General features: G+C 38.9%; 1 protein-coding gene across 4 annotated transcripts in view; it reads right to left on the bottom strand.

The window, feature by feature from the left end:
* Nucleotides 1-15,715, bottom strand: part of cdk14 (cyclin dependent kinase 14) — a 599,160-nt gene that overhangs the window by 307,170 nt on the left and 276,275 nt on the right. For all 4 annotated transcript variants that reach the window (XM_059972264.1, XM_059972266.1, XM_059972267.1 and 1 more), the window contains one exon: nucleotides 5,498-5,621. In XM_059972264.1, coding sequence (XP_059828247.1) covers nucleotides 5,498-5,621 — 124 coding nt within the window. The remainder of the gene's footprint in view (nucleotides 1-5,497; nucleotides 5,622-15,715) is intronic.

Below are 15,715 nucleotides of genomic sequence, written 5' to 3'. Positions count from 1 at the left end.
CAAAAATGGACGTACTTTTGAAATATTTCTTAAGTATAGAAATGCTGCTCTGGTCACTATTTTATGTGGGATTCAAAATTTGAATCAAAGAAAACACCCATGCTTGTTACTTCTGATTTTACAAGGGGAGCCAAATTCCCAAGATAATCAAGAAGCTTTTCTTCTTTTGGCTTTTGGACCAAATAAAAGCATTTCAGTTTTTATCTTGATTTAATTTTTGGATACAAAGGGTAAGGAATGTATCTTAATGGAAAATACATGAAGCTCTTTACCACACTGTAGCAAAAAGGCTTCATCATCATTCCATATAGATTAATAACTTAAATACAGTGGTAGAAAGTATAATCAAATTTGCAGCTGATGCTAAGTTGGAAGAGACAGTAGATTAACTTATGTAGACAGCTGTAAAAACTACAAAGGGATAACAAAAAAACTAAAGGAGTTGTTGAACCCATGAGTGATTCCCATTTTGTTCCCCCACTGAATAGCACTGGGATGGCCCCATCAGATTTATTAGTGGCCAATTATAGTCAAGTCACTTTTATTGTCATTTCGACCATAACTGCTGGTACACTGCATAGTAAAAATTAGACAACGTTTTTCAGGACCATGGTTTACATGACACAGTACAAAAACTAGACTGAACTACGTAAAAAAAAACAACAGAGAAAGCTACACTAGACTACAGACCTACACTGGACTACATAAAGTGCTCAAAAACAGTGCAGGCATTACAATAAATAATAAACAGGACAATAGGGCAAGGTGTCAGTCCAGGCTTTGGGTATTCAGGAGTCTGATAGCCTGGGGGAAGAAACTGTTACATAGTCTGGCCGTGAGAGCCTGAATGCTTTGGAGCCTTTTCCCAGATGGCAAAAGGGAGAAGAGATTGTGTGAGGGGTGCGTGGGGTCCTTCATAATGCTGTTTCCTTTGCGGATGCAGCAAAGTGTAAATGTCCATGATGGCAGGAAGAGAGACCCCAATGATCTTGTCAGCTGACCTCACTATCCACTGCAGGGTCTTGTGATCCAAGATGGTGCATTTTCTGAACCAGGCAGTGATGCAGATGCTCAGGATTCTCTCAATACAACCCTTGTAGAATGTGATGAAGATGGGGGGTGGGAGATGGACTTTCCTCAGCCTTCGCAGAAAGTGGAGACGCTGTTGGGCTTTCTTTGCTATGGAGCTGGTGTTGAGGGACCAGGTGAGATTCTCCGTCTGGTGAACACCAAGAAATTTGGTGTTCTTCATGATCTCTACCAAGGAGCCGTCGATGTTCAGCGGGGAGTGGTCGCTCTGTGCTCTCCTGAAGTCAACAACCATCTCTTTTGTTTTGTTCACATTAATGGACAGGTTGTTGGCTCTGCACCAGTCCGTTAGCCGCTGCACCTCCTCTCTGTAAGCTGACTCGTCGTTCTTGCTGATGAGACCCACCACGGTCGTGTCATCGGCGAACTTGATGATATGGTTCGAGCTGTGTGTTGCAGCACAGTCGTAGATCAGCAGAGTGAACAGCAGTGGACTGAGCACACAACCCTGGGGAGCCCCCGTGCTCAGTGTGATGGTGTTGGAGATGCTGCTCCCAATCCGGACTGACTGAGGTCTCCCGGTCAGGAAGTCTAGGATCCAGTTGCAGAGGGAGGTGTTCAGGCCCAGTAGGCTCAGCTTTCCAATCAGTTTCTGAGGGATGATTACGTTGAATGCTGAACTGAAGTCTATGAACAGCATCTGAACATATGTGTCTTTTATATCCAGGTGGGTTAGGGCCAGGTGGAGGGTGGTGGCAATGGTGTCGTCTGTTGAGCGGTTGGGACGGTACGCAAACTGCAGGGCATCCAGTGAGGGGGGGCAGCAGGGTCTTGATATGCCTCATGACGAGCCTCTCAAAACACTTCATAATGATGGATGTGAGTGCCACGGGACAGTGGTCATTTAGGCAGGACACTGAAGACTTCTTCGGCACGGGCCGATGGTGGCGGCCTTGAAGCATGTTGGAACGGTGGCGCTGCTCAGGGAGATGTTGAAGATGTCAGTGAGAACATCTGCTAGCTGATCTGCACATCCTCTGAGCACTCTACCAGGAATGTTGTCTGGTCCAGCAGCCTTCCGTGGGTTGACCCTGCACAGGGTTCTTCTCACATCAGCCACGGTGAGACAGCACCTGGTCATTTGTAGGAGGGGTGGACTTCCTCAGCGCCACGTCATTTTCTGCCTCAAACTGGGCGTCGAAGTTACTCAGCACATCTGGGAGGGAGGAATCACCTGCACAGTCAGGTGATGTTGTCCTGTAATTGGTGATGTCCTGAATGCCCTTCCACATGCGCCACATGTCGCTGCTGTCCTGGAAGTAACTGTGGATTAGCTAGGCATGTGCATGCTTTGCCCCTCTGATAGCTCGGGACAGCTTGGCCCTCACTGTTGTTGGAGCTGCCTTGTCGCCTGCTCTGAAGGCGGAGTCACGGGACCACAGCAGTGCACGCACCTCTGCGGTCATCCATGGCTTCTGGTTGGCACGTGTAGTGATGGTCTTGGACAGAGTAACATCATCAATGCACTTGCTGATGTAGCTGGTCACTGATGCTGTGTACTCCTCTAAGCTGGTAGAGTCGCCATGGGTTGCAGCCTCCCTGAACATGTGCCAGTCAGTGTGCTCAAAGCAGTCTTGAAGAGCAGAGATGGCTCCTGCTGGCCAGGTTTTCACCTGCTTCTGAACTGGTCTGGAGCACCTGACGAGCAGTCTGTATGCTGGGATTAGCATAACAGAGATGTGGTCTGAGTATTCAAGGTGGGGGCAGATAATGCTGAAATTTAACAAGTCTGAGACTTTTTGGTCTGTAGTGAAGTATTATATAGCTCACTTTAATTCAATTATTAAATAAAACATATCTACTTATTTCAGTTCTCAAACCTCATCTGAGCGAAGTGCAAAATACGTTGTGTTGCAATAGAAGATTATGCAATACAGCTTAAGATAATAATGTTCATAACCAACCATACAACAGTTGTACTTCACACCAATGAATACTACACTACCTCTAATTTACAATGTAATCACCAAGTGAGTAGAGATCATGCTTTCAAAGATAAATGGTAGTAAGAAGGAGCACTGTCAGGCAGATGTGAAGATGGAAATGGAGACAATTTTTTTGCCCCACCTTGAACTTTAATAATACTATCACCCTATTCCTCATGCAATTTCTGAAAAATTGCAGCATATTAAAAAAAAGTAAAACAAATGTGGTAATCCACAAATACAACAATCAATTCAATTATTGCTTGGTCAACTGTATAAGAAGTACTATGACATCATCAAATGCCTAGATCACTCTTTAGAGTCTCGTGACTAGCACCACAATGACTGCAGCTTTTCAAAGCATAACTTCATACCAACATGCTGAGTAAACACAACCATTGATCAGTCAAAAGCAAAAAATAAACAATGAATTAATACTGAAATTTGCCAATTACTTCCTAAGATTTCCTCATCAAATGCTCAATTATATCATATCTTGTGCTTTTGTATGCTGACCGACACACCATAGCAAATTCCTAATATTGTACATGTAAATGTATATGGTGAATAAATTTGATCATTTTTGGAAAAACAAAATTATTTCAAAACAGATGAATACAGATTGCTTTTTGACAGTTTCTTGAGTTGGACCATTCAAGTTTATGACAGACTACAAAGCCTACTAAAATAACAGGGTTTCCTTTGTAGGTCAGAGCTGGTCAGTTTTGAAGTAAGGCCGATCACTCAAAACATTAACTCAGGTTCTCTCTTGCGTGACCTGCTCAGTATTTCCAATATTCTCTTCTCTTTCTTTTCAGATTTCCTGCAACCCCGTGTCTTGCATCTCACACTTCTATTGTCTGTTTGTTGCCTCTACTCTACCAACATTCACCTCCCACTTTCTATATGTCCTCTTGATAGTGAGCACTCATCACCATCTTTTAGAAATGTAGCACAATTCTATTTTCCTTCACTGATCTCCACCTGAATTATAGACATACCCCCTGCTATATCCATCCCTCCACCTTGTGTGCCGACTAAAGCAAATTTGTTTTCTCATTTTTCTAGTTCCAAAGAAAATTCTTAGAGCTGGAAAGCTAACTCTGTTTCTCTCTCCATGAATGTTGTTTGACCTACTGAGTATCTAGCAGTTTTTGCATCAGATTACAAACATCTACAGTTTATTTTGTTTATCACCTTGTTTTAGTCATAGGATAGACCTTCCATTTTAAAGCCAACACATCCACTCGGGATTTCAATGCTGTTAAGGATTTGCCTGAGCAGAGGTTTAGACAGCTGATGCAAACCAAAGAATAGCCTTCTGCTCCAATTTATTGCTGGCTGGTAACACTGTGCTTCAACAAATTAAAAGGAGCACCACAGACCAAGGGATTTCTAAGTATCAAAGACATCCATAAACATTTAATCTCAATGACTGCATGCCAGCCCCGGGAACTGGACAGCAATGGGTGTCATGACCTTTCTGGAGTCAGTGACATCCTGCACTGTGGGAGCCTCAGAACAGGAGAGCATTACGAAGCAACAATCAAAACGTGAAGGAACACAGTGGGCCAGGAAGCATCTGTGGAGGGAAGTGGACAATCAACGTTTCAGGTCAAGACCCTTCATCTGGAGTGGAAGGTAAAGGGGAGATAGCAAGGTGAGGTGAAGGATGGAGCCAAAGCAGGCAAGCAGTAGATGGGCAAACACGAGGAAATCTGCAAGTGCTGGAAATTCAAACAATACACACAAAATGCTGGTGGAACACAGCAGGCCAGGCAGCATCTATAAGGAGAAGCACTGTCGACGTTTCGGGCCAAGCAGTAGGTGGGTCCATGTGATGAGAGACGATAGGCAGGTGGGGTGGAAAGAACAAAAAGAGCGGAAGAAAGAGGGAGGAATGAAAAAGATGCTGGGAGATTATGGCTGAAGGCAATAACAGATTACAAATAATGGAATCCAATAGGAAAGGAGTTGCAGCATGTATTTAAATAACGGGGCTGGGGTGGGCAGATGGAAACGGGGAGGAGGACTAGTGACAGGAGCTGGCAGGTTCAGCGGAGATGGAATAGCTGGAGGAGTGGAAACAAACAGGATGATGTGAGCCGGGGGTGAGTGTAGGAGGAAATGGATAGATCATAAGACGAGAGAAAAGGAGCAGAGCAGGAGCAATTTACTATTACAGACTCCACTGAAAGAAATAGTAATGTTCAAAGGCACATAACATGTACACGTTCCACAAAACACAAGCCGAACTTACTTTACAACAGCTTGTAACTAAAATCCAGCAATAAGTAGCATTAATTATCTTTCCTTTAGAGGATTACTCTATTTTTGCTGTGATTAGATTGCACAAACTATACACAGTATCTGTGTATGTATATGAGTAGAAAAGTACATTCCAAATTTAAATTTTATCCATCCATCTGTCAAGGTAACCTTTACTTTATTTGTCTTCTCTTGGCACAAATGTCAAAGCTTACCAAAATCTGCTAGCTTCAGCTCTCCAGTATCACTGATGAGTAAGTTCTGAGGCTTTAAGTCTCGGTGCAAGATGTATCGCTGATGAATATAGGAGAGACCCCGCAGGAGCTGAAACAAAAAGAGCTAAAAGGCAAGAAAAGGATACTTAGCAATAAGGCATGAAATGCCAAGATCATCAGAAATCAATGTCAGTCAACTAAGGAATGGCAGATGTTGCAAGTAATCATGTCATATTCCTAAATTTGAAACACTACAAGTCAATAAATGTGCATATTTTACATGAAACCTAAGAGATCTTCCACAAAACTTAAGAGATACAGTTTTATTATTTTTTCTTCCCCGTGTGTGCTGGTGTGCCGTCACCCTTTTCCCTGGATTACAGTACTTTAGAGTGAGCTTTCATTGTAATCAAACAACAAAAGATCACACAAGAACATGTCCATTTTTCATGACATCTATTCCCTCAATAAGAAAAGGCATAATTTTCCACTGTTCCCAAACCAAACAAAATTAGATATTGGCTTCTTTTGTAGCAGTACATATGTTGTTTCATAAACTATCAGCTAATCATGGTGGTTGCCATGTGGACTAAATGTCAACAGGGTAAAACGGCAAAAGGAAAAAAAAATGTCTGCCTTACTCTTATGATGTAGTACAATATAAATGACCAGTATTTCACATAATAACCCAATAAATTTTTATGAATAAAAGCCATAAACTCCCAAATAAATTTCAATATTAAACAGGGCTCGAGGTGAAGATATAAGTATTTTGGCACATTCTAAAAACAATTTTCAGCAGACTTAGCTCAGTTTGTAAAGCATTTTGTATTTTTGAAAGAAGTAGTTAAATTGTTCTGATCTGAACACTGAAACGTTGCAGCCACACATAATCAGAAGGATTACATGCAGCATTGCTGCTCATCCAGCGTGTAATTTGATGCAGTTTGAATAAGTTTGAAAATTCCTTCTCAAACACATGAAAGCATGCAATTTACATTCAAAAATCACTTCACCATATTGTTAATACAAACTGCTTGCTAGATCCTTATCTGCCTCATAAAAACCATCTCCTTTAACAGGTCTATTACAATATGAAGAAAGTTAGAATCAAAGCCAATTTTTATACCCAAATAACTTACTCAGATATAGTACTTGGAGGATCATGTTATTATAGACACATCACAACTTCAAGATCAGAAACAAAAAATGGCCCACTTTCAAAAGATCTCAAAGGTTGAAAAATCTTAAAAATTAAAAGCATTTCGAAAGTGTTCAACAACATTGTGAAATTTCCCCAAGTACATTTACCGGAAGGTGGGCAAAATTTCAACCTGGTGGCTCACTGCCCTTTTATCAAGAGGAATTAGGAATGTGCAGTATTGGTTGTTGTTGGCATCCATGGAACATACAATGAATAAAAAGAAAAGATGGAATGCATATTCTTGAAAAATCCAGAGATTTCTATTTCCTGAATGGTGGAATAATTACAATTAATTTAATGATTTCAATGAAGGAATCAAACTTGGATTAACTGCAGCAAAAACACACAAAATGCTGAGACAGCATCTATAGAGGGAAATAAAGAATCGATGTTTTGGGCTGAGACGGTCTTGGCCTATCAACATTTTGCTCAAGATTTTATGGCATCTGCAAAACATCTCAAATCATGGATTCTCTAGATATTGTTAACTAGATTACAAATGTACTTTTTGTACCACAGACTACTGATCTTCACCACATAGCAATTTTCAGCCATTTTGCTATGAAATGGTCCCATTTTGCTATGGAATGGTCATTTAATTCATTGAATATCAGGACCACATTTGTAAGAATTTGTTCGCTGTTGTCCTACTTAATATTATTATTGTAATGAATGTAAAAAAAAAAGATAATCAACTGTGAATTATGCATTCCAAGTTCTGGGAGATCCTTGTGCACAAATTCACTGCCAGATTCCCTATTATAACATTGACTTCAATTCAACAGTGATCAATCCACTGTAAATCATTTTGAAATGCTTGGAGGTTGTGAAAATCACAAGATAAACACTAATCTTTCTATCAATATAGGTTTTCACTGTATAGTTACTCCTCCAAAGCGCATCCATTTCATACCATTTACCCATTAGTTACAATGAAAAAGTTAGCTGAGAGAGGAATTAAGAGATGTTACGATTATTGACATTTGGTACCAGTTACCTTGACAACACAAACTATTCATTTATCCATGCTAGTTTAGAAATAGAACTATGTGTTTCTTGATACTGACATGCAGTTGCTCAGTAACACAAGCATTTCATTATCTGGACCTCTATCTTTATTTACTGACACTGAATTTTGCAGGTGCAGAGATTATAACAAGGAAGATTTATTGACCAAATCATCCAAACTGAATATAGAAGAAACCTAGCACATTTTATAGTACTACAAACATAAAAATATGCAACTTCTAATTTTAAAATACTAATCTATAGTCATTACACTGATTAGCATTCAGCTTGAGGAAGGTTTGCTGGTACTTTGTTACCCATTTCATCCTGTTTAAAGTCTTGACAGATGGATGGTGGAGGCGTATAAACTAGCGGGTGAACAGGCATAAGATGATGCAGCTGCTGAAAGCATTTGCATTGGCATCCTCCATAATAACCAAGTTACTAGGCATTGCTGACAAATATACTCACTGCTGATGCATAATAGTGGCAAGAATACATGCATGACATTTTAATTGCACCCCCTTGCATGCAAACCTTCACTTACTTTTCCCATAATATTTTAAATTGTTTCAAAGAAAAATACTAAAATTGAGCAGTTACAATAAATGCTTACTGTGGCAAAGTAGCCATCTTTAAATTAGTAACTTGATTCAATTGAGCATATTTGAACTAAATTCATTACAAATCACTTAAGTCTAGATCTGCTTTCTTTCATATAAAATCAGCATAATCTTGGCAGACAGCAATTTAAATACTTTGACATTCTTAAATTATCCATTCACAGCATTAGAAATGTGAACAACTAGAAACTTTTCAGGTGGCTCTAAGACAATGATAAACAGGAGATTTTTCCTCCGGAAAACAATCACGGGTCAAACATTTCAGAAGTGATAATTTTAAAAAAGCACAAAAGGTACTTAAATTGTCCATTATTCTTTACTCACTCCACAGATATGCTCAGAAAGGCTCAATAGGTCAGGCCACACCTGTTGGAAGGGAAACAGAACTGAAATGTTCTCAGAACCGAAACTGCTTCCATGGATGCTAAATGACCTGCAGAGGGTTTCCAGAACTTTGTGTTTTCATTTCAGATTTCCACTATCTGTGATTTATTTGATTTCAGTGGAAGCGTTCATTTTTCCTGGTAAAAAGCTCAAAATGCTCATTAAGGCCCTCCACTGGATGGGGTCAACCACGGATATTGTGTCCCAACTGTCTGCGTTGAAGTTAATACGCAAGCCTGGGCAGTACGAAATGGAGACCAATCTGTTGCCCATGCTTCAGGTTCTCCCTCTCCACGCAGCTGATGAATCCAAAGGAACGGCAGAAGCCGACAATTTGGCACCAGTAGTGTCGCAGGAGTTGCCAATCAACATTGAGCTCAACATAGGACTGCTTTAAGGACTCCAGCTCCTGATTTTTCCTCAGGGTTTCCTCCAGATACCTTCCCTCTGAGTGGGTATAGCCACAAGGCAGTGGAGGTTTGAGATCAGAGCTTTTCTGCTGTTAGATGAGCAGCCAACAACCGTTGATGAGCCTCATCTGCCTGAAGCGACTGGTTTTAAGGTGCTAGTAACTCACTTTTGTCCCTTCTCCTGTCAGTAGAAATGGTTCATGGTTCCACAGGGCTTAGTAACTAAGCCACAAGAAGGCCAGGAGCAGGACTTAATTCGGTGGCTATGAGATGCAGGCCATTAGCAGCATTTAATAGGTACCACCACCTTTCTGGCTATGAAAGCCTTAGGAGCCAAAATGCTCAGAGAAACAGTATTTAGAAATTATTTGGTTCAATGTTTCTACACCTCACTGATCAATTTAACTATTATTAAATAGCTTGACTAAAAAGCTAGTGGAATTATTAAAATAGTTTGACTAAAAAGCTATGAGTTTGCAACTCTATTTTCAATAGTTCAAAGGTTGCTTATGGTCGTTAGCAGTGTTTAAGCAGTGAATCAACTTGCTCTAACCAAACTCATGAACCAGAAACCATTTTATGAGTAATAAAAGTTAGATTTCTGATATTTCCAACTGTAACATACAGTAGCAGGCAAAAATGCTAATTATCAATCCCTTTTCACAATATCAATATAGTATCTTTCACATACCAGTCTGCAGAATTTACCAAATATATTGGAAACTATATCCAATTTAAACTCCTAAATTCAGCTCGAAAAATGTCAGTTATCAATAAATTAACCCAGTATCTAGTCATGTAGCATACACACCTAGCAGAGCTGCCAGGCAAACACTAACCCTTTCCTTAGAATTCTGACCAGTATCAGACCAACAATTCTGCTCTTCATTCTTTTTCCTGTTGTTATAAAATTGCATTTCTTGTGAGAGTCAGGAACATCACCTGATATCTTCATGAGACAATATTAAAAAAAAATTGAGGAAAAGGGGAAAATATCAAGCGAGTTCTATACCTGATACAGAATGTTCTCTTTTTTATGAGAAACCGACATGCTAAAAGTCTCACGAGAACTGGTATTTCATATTCCAATTAAACTTCTTGGGTTGTGCTTGTGTTTGGGTTGTGTCTACCTTTGTGTCTGAATAATTAAAATCAAAGTCTCAAAGGACAGTTACTTTGATTAGAGAGAAAAAACAATAATTCAGACAAGTTCTACTTCTACCTATCTCTAGGGTTTCAAGACTTCAGTGAAAAAGAATTCCACATCTAGGAGTCTTAGATTGTACCCTATGCTCTTCTCCTTATGCAGAGTAAATAATGATGATGAAAGAAATATTAGCTGCAAGGAAAAAAGAACTACTGTGCCTATAACATGCCCCTCATAATTTCAGTACATAAGTCCATCACTGACGCATATTGAACCTGACTTGACCATTGCTAACTTTATCAATACCGTTTCTCATCTCCGATTAAAGATTTTTATTCAAACTTCAAATCTTCACTTATAGGCAAGTATCTCTCGTTCACCAGTTTAGTTCACCATTGGTCGTGAACACATCTGTTCAATTTGGTGCATTGTCAAGTTAGAACACGGTCTGAGCAAAAAGATGCCAGGTGGAGTATGCTGAGTGGAATTAAGGGTATTTATTTAAGACAGAAGAGTAGTGTTAAATATTCTATAAAAACTCTAAGTTCCAATGTTATTTCACCAACCTGAAAAATTAACACCATTTCTCTCTCTAACAGACACTGTCTGACTAACATGTTGATTCTATTTGAAATTCCCAACATCTGTTGTATCTGTATTTTAAGACAATTAATTGCCGGTATTAATGCCGCTCTAGCAGTAGAAAGTACCACAGCTATTAATGCAGCGAATGAAAATGCTGAAGGCTGACAAGAGAAAAATGATTCATAGGAATCACAGAGCTTCCCATGCAACAGAATTGGTCTTACTCTAATAGATAAGCTTAATTTCCCTTACTATGCTCAACTTGCCAGCATTTTGTGTACTCAGACGTGCAGCATGACAATTCAACAGAATAGGCAGACTTGCACAAGAACATTATCAGGAGCAGGTATGGGCTCCTGTTCTCAGTTGCTTCACGGTCTCAGGATATTTTTATAATTGCACAGTTTGTCTTCTTCAGCACACTGGTTGCTTGTCAGTCTTTGTTTTTGTATAGTTTTTCATAAATTCTAGTGTATTTCTTTATTTTCCTGTTAATGCCTACAAGAAAATGGATTTCAAGCTAGTATATGATGCCATATGCAGTACAGTGCTAAAGTCTTGGGCATATATTTGTAGCTAAGGTGCCTTAGACTTTTACACACAACTGTATTTATCAATGTAGAGTAGAAAGTGAGTTTATAAAGCTGGTGGGAGCACAAGATGCTGGGAGTGGCGAGGGTGGAGCACCGTGGGAGGGGTGTGAAACAGATGGCAGAGATGGAGTGCCTGGGGCAGGGTTGATGTGAGTGCACCGGCCCTGAGATGCCGGGGAAGGTCATTTAATTCCAAACAATTGGTTTACTGATCATTAGAGAATGTCTCTCTGGTGCTTTATGCTCCCTCTCCTTTCCCTTTCCCCAACCATGATTCCCCACTACCTACTCCTTCCCATACTTAGTCTACAATAGAGACCCATATCAGAATGAGTCTGATATATCACGTTTATCATCACTCACAAATGGCATTAAGTTTGATCTTTTGCAGCAGCAGTACAGTGCAATACATAAAATTACAAAGTAATCTAAATTAATTACAAACATAAAACAAAATAATTGATTCACCACCTTTAATACAACACTCCAAATCACCACTGGTGCAGCCATTTGGTTTTAGAAGTTGCATCATTAGTTAAATAGAGATTTGTCTTTGGAGACCTGTGTGCAGTCAAGGTGTTTCAATTGATTATAATGAAAATACACCTGTATCTGGAAGGTCCAACTGCTGGTGAGTCAGTATCCTGGCAAAAACTACACCATGAAGACAAAAGAACACTCTAAGCAATTCTGCAAAAAAGTTAATGAATAGCACAAGTCAGGAGATGGATACAAGTGAATTTCCAAATCACTGAATATCCCTTGGACTACAGTTAAGTCAATCATCAAGAAATGGAAAAAAATATGGCACAGCTGTAAATCTGCCTACAGCCGGCCACACTCAAAATCTGAGTGACCGTGCAAGAAGGGGACTAGTGAGGGAGGCCAAGAGACCTATGACAACTCTGGAGGAGTTACAACCTTCAGTGGCTGAGATGGGAGAGACTGCACATATAACAACTGTTGCCCTTTTGTTTCACCAGCCACAGACTAATGGCAGATTGGCAAAGAGAAATCTCTTTGTTATGAAATCTCTGATAAGAATTTCACAGAAGAAATGTGGGAGAATCTGAAGTCAGCTGGAAGAAGGTTCTATGGTCTGATAAAACCAAAATTAAGTTCTTTGGCCATCAGACTAAACACTATGTTTAGTGTAAGCCAAACACTGCACATCATCAGAAGCACAGCAAATTAGTGGCTGCATAATGCTGTGGGGATGCTTCACTGCAGCAGGTGCTGGAAGGCTTGTGAAGGTAGAGGGTCAAATGAATTCAGCAAAATACAGGGAAATCCTGGAGGAAAACCAGGTGCAATCTGAAAGACAACTGCGACTTGGGAGAAGATTTGTTTTCCAGAAAGACAATGACTCCAAGAATAAAGCCAAAGCTACACAGGAATGGCTTACAAACAACAGTTAATTTCCCAGAGTGGCCAAGTCAGAGCTGTTCACTCATCATCGCCATGCAATTTGACAGAGTTTGAGCAGTTTTGTAAAGGATAATGGGGAAAAATTTCAGTGTCCTGATGTGCGAAGCTGATAGAGACCTATCTACACAGACTCAAGGCTACAATTGCTGCAAGATATGCATCTACTAAATACTGACTCGAAGGGTGTGAGTAATTATGCAATCAAATATTTTCTGGTTAATAATTGTAATAAATTTGGACCAATTTGTAGAAACTTGTTGTCACTTTGACATGAAAGAGTCTTTTCTGTCGATCATTGTCTAAAAAGCCAAATTAAATCCACTGTGAATCAATGTTGTAAAACAATAAAACATGAAAACTTCTAAGTGAAGTGAATCATTTTTATACTATATATATATATATATATATATATATATATATATATACACACACACATATATATATACATATATATTTAAGCCTTTTGTGAAGTATTGCATGTACTTTGATAATAAATTTACTTTTACTTTCACCTTGTCTGCCTCACCATTCAATATAACAACTGCTTTATGCTAACCTCAACTCACTTTCTGTCCAAGTTCCCTGTAGCCTTCAATTTCCTAATCTTTCAAATATTTTTCACTCTTCTCCTTCAATCCTTTGAAAAATCTAGCCTCACAACTTTCTAGGACAGAGCATTTCTTGGTGACAGGAAATTTCTACCTGCCTCCATTTTAAATGACAGCAGACAATATTTTGCAAATATGCACCCTCATTAGAGGCTCTTCCATAAGTAAAAACATCTCAGCATCTACTTGTCATGCCCATTCAGGATCTTATGCTTTAATGTTACGCTTAGTCTTCTAAACTCAAAGCGATATATTCACAACTTGTTTAGCCTCTCTTGCTAGGACAATTCTTTCATCTGGGAATTTGCTTGATGGAGCTCTTTTGGCAAGGCAATAATGCAACATGATTACTTCATTTAAAAAAAATTAAGATAAAGGAACCAAAAATATGCGCAAATATGTGTTAACAGTGGTGAACTAAACCCAGTGAACTGAGGATACCAGCCCACAGGAATTGGTTATCTGTAAGGTGGAGATTCAGTTTAAGAGACCAGTCTCCAAAAGGTGCTGGTAACTGGCATTGGCAAGGTTAACTACCATCAACATTCATGTTTTTCTAATGTTTATGTCACCTGAAGACCAGACTATGGCCTACATTTTTATCAATTCACCAGTTTCTCTGTGATTTGGAAATGTTAAGTGAATTGTGCTTCAACACCTGCAACATAACAACTAAATTGGCTACCACAGTGATAAGTTTTGACACACTGATTAAAGGCATTTTCTTATGCCTGTTCTTGTTCTTCCTTTCATCTTCACAAAAGTTGCTGGGGAGAGCGAGAAATAGCTATAAACACGTAATCCTTATGATTCTTTCCAAGTACAGATACCGTGAAGGTTATTCAACTTTCGAGATTACAAGAGAGCTACACTTCAAAATCTCAAAAAACACAGAAGAAAGTCTCACCACAACAAATCGAAAGACGAATCTACAGTGTCAAATTTTGCTTACACCAAGATTTTCCCATATTCTGGGAAATGGAAAAGGGAATTTATCCACAAAATATCTCACAAGAGACCAGGAACTGAATGACAAAATATTTCATAAGAAACCAGGAATTGAATGCCAAATATCTTCCTTTCAATTTGATATTTCTCTACAGATGTTACCTAACACCTTGATTATGTCCAAAAGTTCTAATTTTTATTTTCATTTTTACTGGTCATTGTTATGCAAGCAGAGTTTTTTTTTGAAGAATATGTAAATTTTCATTGATTCCTTTGTATATGTTTGTTCTATTGTGAATGCCTGCAAGAAAATGTGACTTTGTTAATAGGTTTACTAAGAACTCCGATCTCTTCCTTGCAATGGATGGTAACTGAAATATGATTGCAATTAATGATCATGTAAGCAGAAAACAATTGAAGATGATTATACAGACACTAACACAGGATTGAATTTCAACATCAGATGATTCCTCCTGAAAACGTCTGACAGAACTGCCAGTGGCTTTGGCAAGTTGGATTATTTCCTTACCAAAATACTTTTTTGAAACACTGAATGAATGAAAAGAACCATTGTCGATGGATTACAAGCATAAGCATGCAATATAAAAACAATTCAATTTATACTTTAAGGCTCTTCCATGGCCATGATGTACCTTTTAAATAGAAAATCTTCACTTTGTTACATTTGCTTCCGAACACAGCTGTCAATGTGAAAGGAACTGTGGAATTAGCTGATCAACATCCAGTACAAAGGTTCTTGAACACATTTAAATAACTGTATTCCTTTGCTGAATTAATTTGACAATACATAGCTATTTATAGAAGTTACAACTGGCCAACATCAATAAGACTGTGATAAGAATTATTATCTACTATGCTAAAAAAACTAGCCACAAACCATAAATCTGAAGTTTCATTTTTATAGAACAGTTCTTCCACTTGCTATACAATTAAAACTTGAAATCAATTCTTACCCATGCCCAAGACAAAATCACATCAGCTTATTCAAGTTGGAAAACACATTGGCAAACTACATCTACAAATCTACAAAAAAAAATCAATCAAGTATATGTAGCTGAAGTAAATATTCCAATAGCTGTCATTAAGTGACTTAATGTAGAGGAGGCAGGGAAATTTGCATACAATCTCATGGTTTAAAGCAATGTGGAAATGAAATTTCCATTTAATTCTGACAGCATCTGCACCACCCAATGAGATTCTCATCTTCTAATCTTCTCTCTTCACCATCTGTAAAAAGGGCCCTTAATTTGGCATAACAT

The sequence above is a fragment of the Hypanus sabinus genome, chromosome 6, assembly GCF_030144855.1.
Source record: "Hypanus sabinus isolate sHypSab1 chromosome 6, sHypSab1.hap1, whole genome shotgun sequence".
Classification (NCBI taxonomy): domain Eukaryota; kingdom Metazoa; phylum Chordata; class Chondrichthyes; order Myliobatiformes; family Dasyatidae; genus Hypanus; species Hypanus sabinus.
This window is presented reverse-complemented; position numbering and strand designations above follow the sequence as displayed.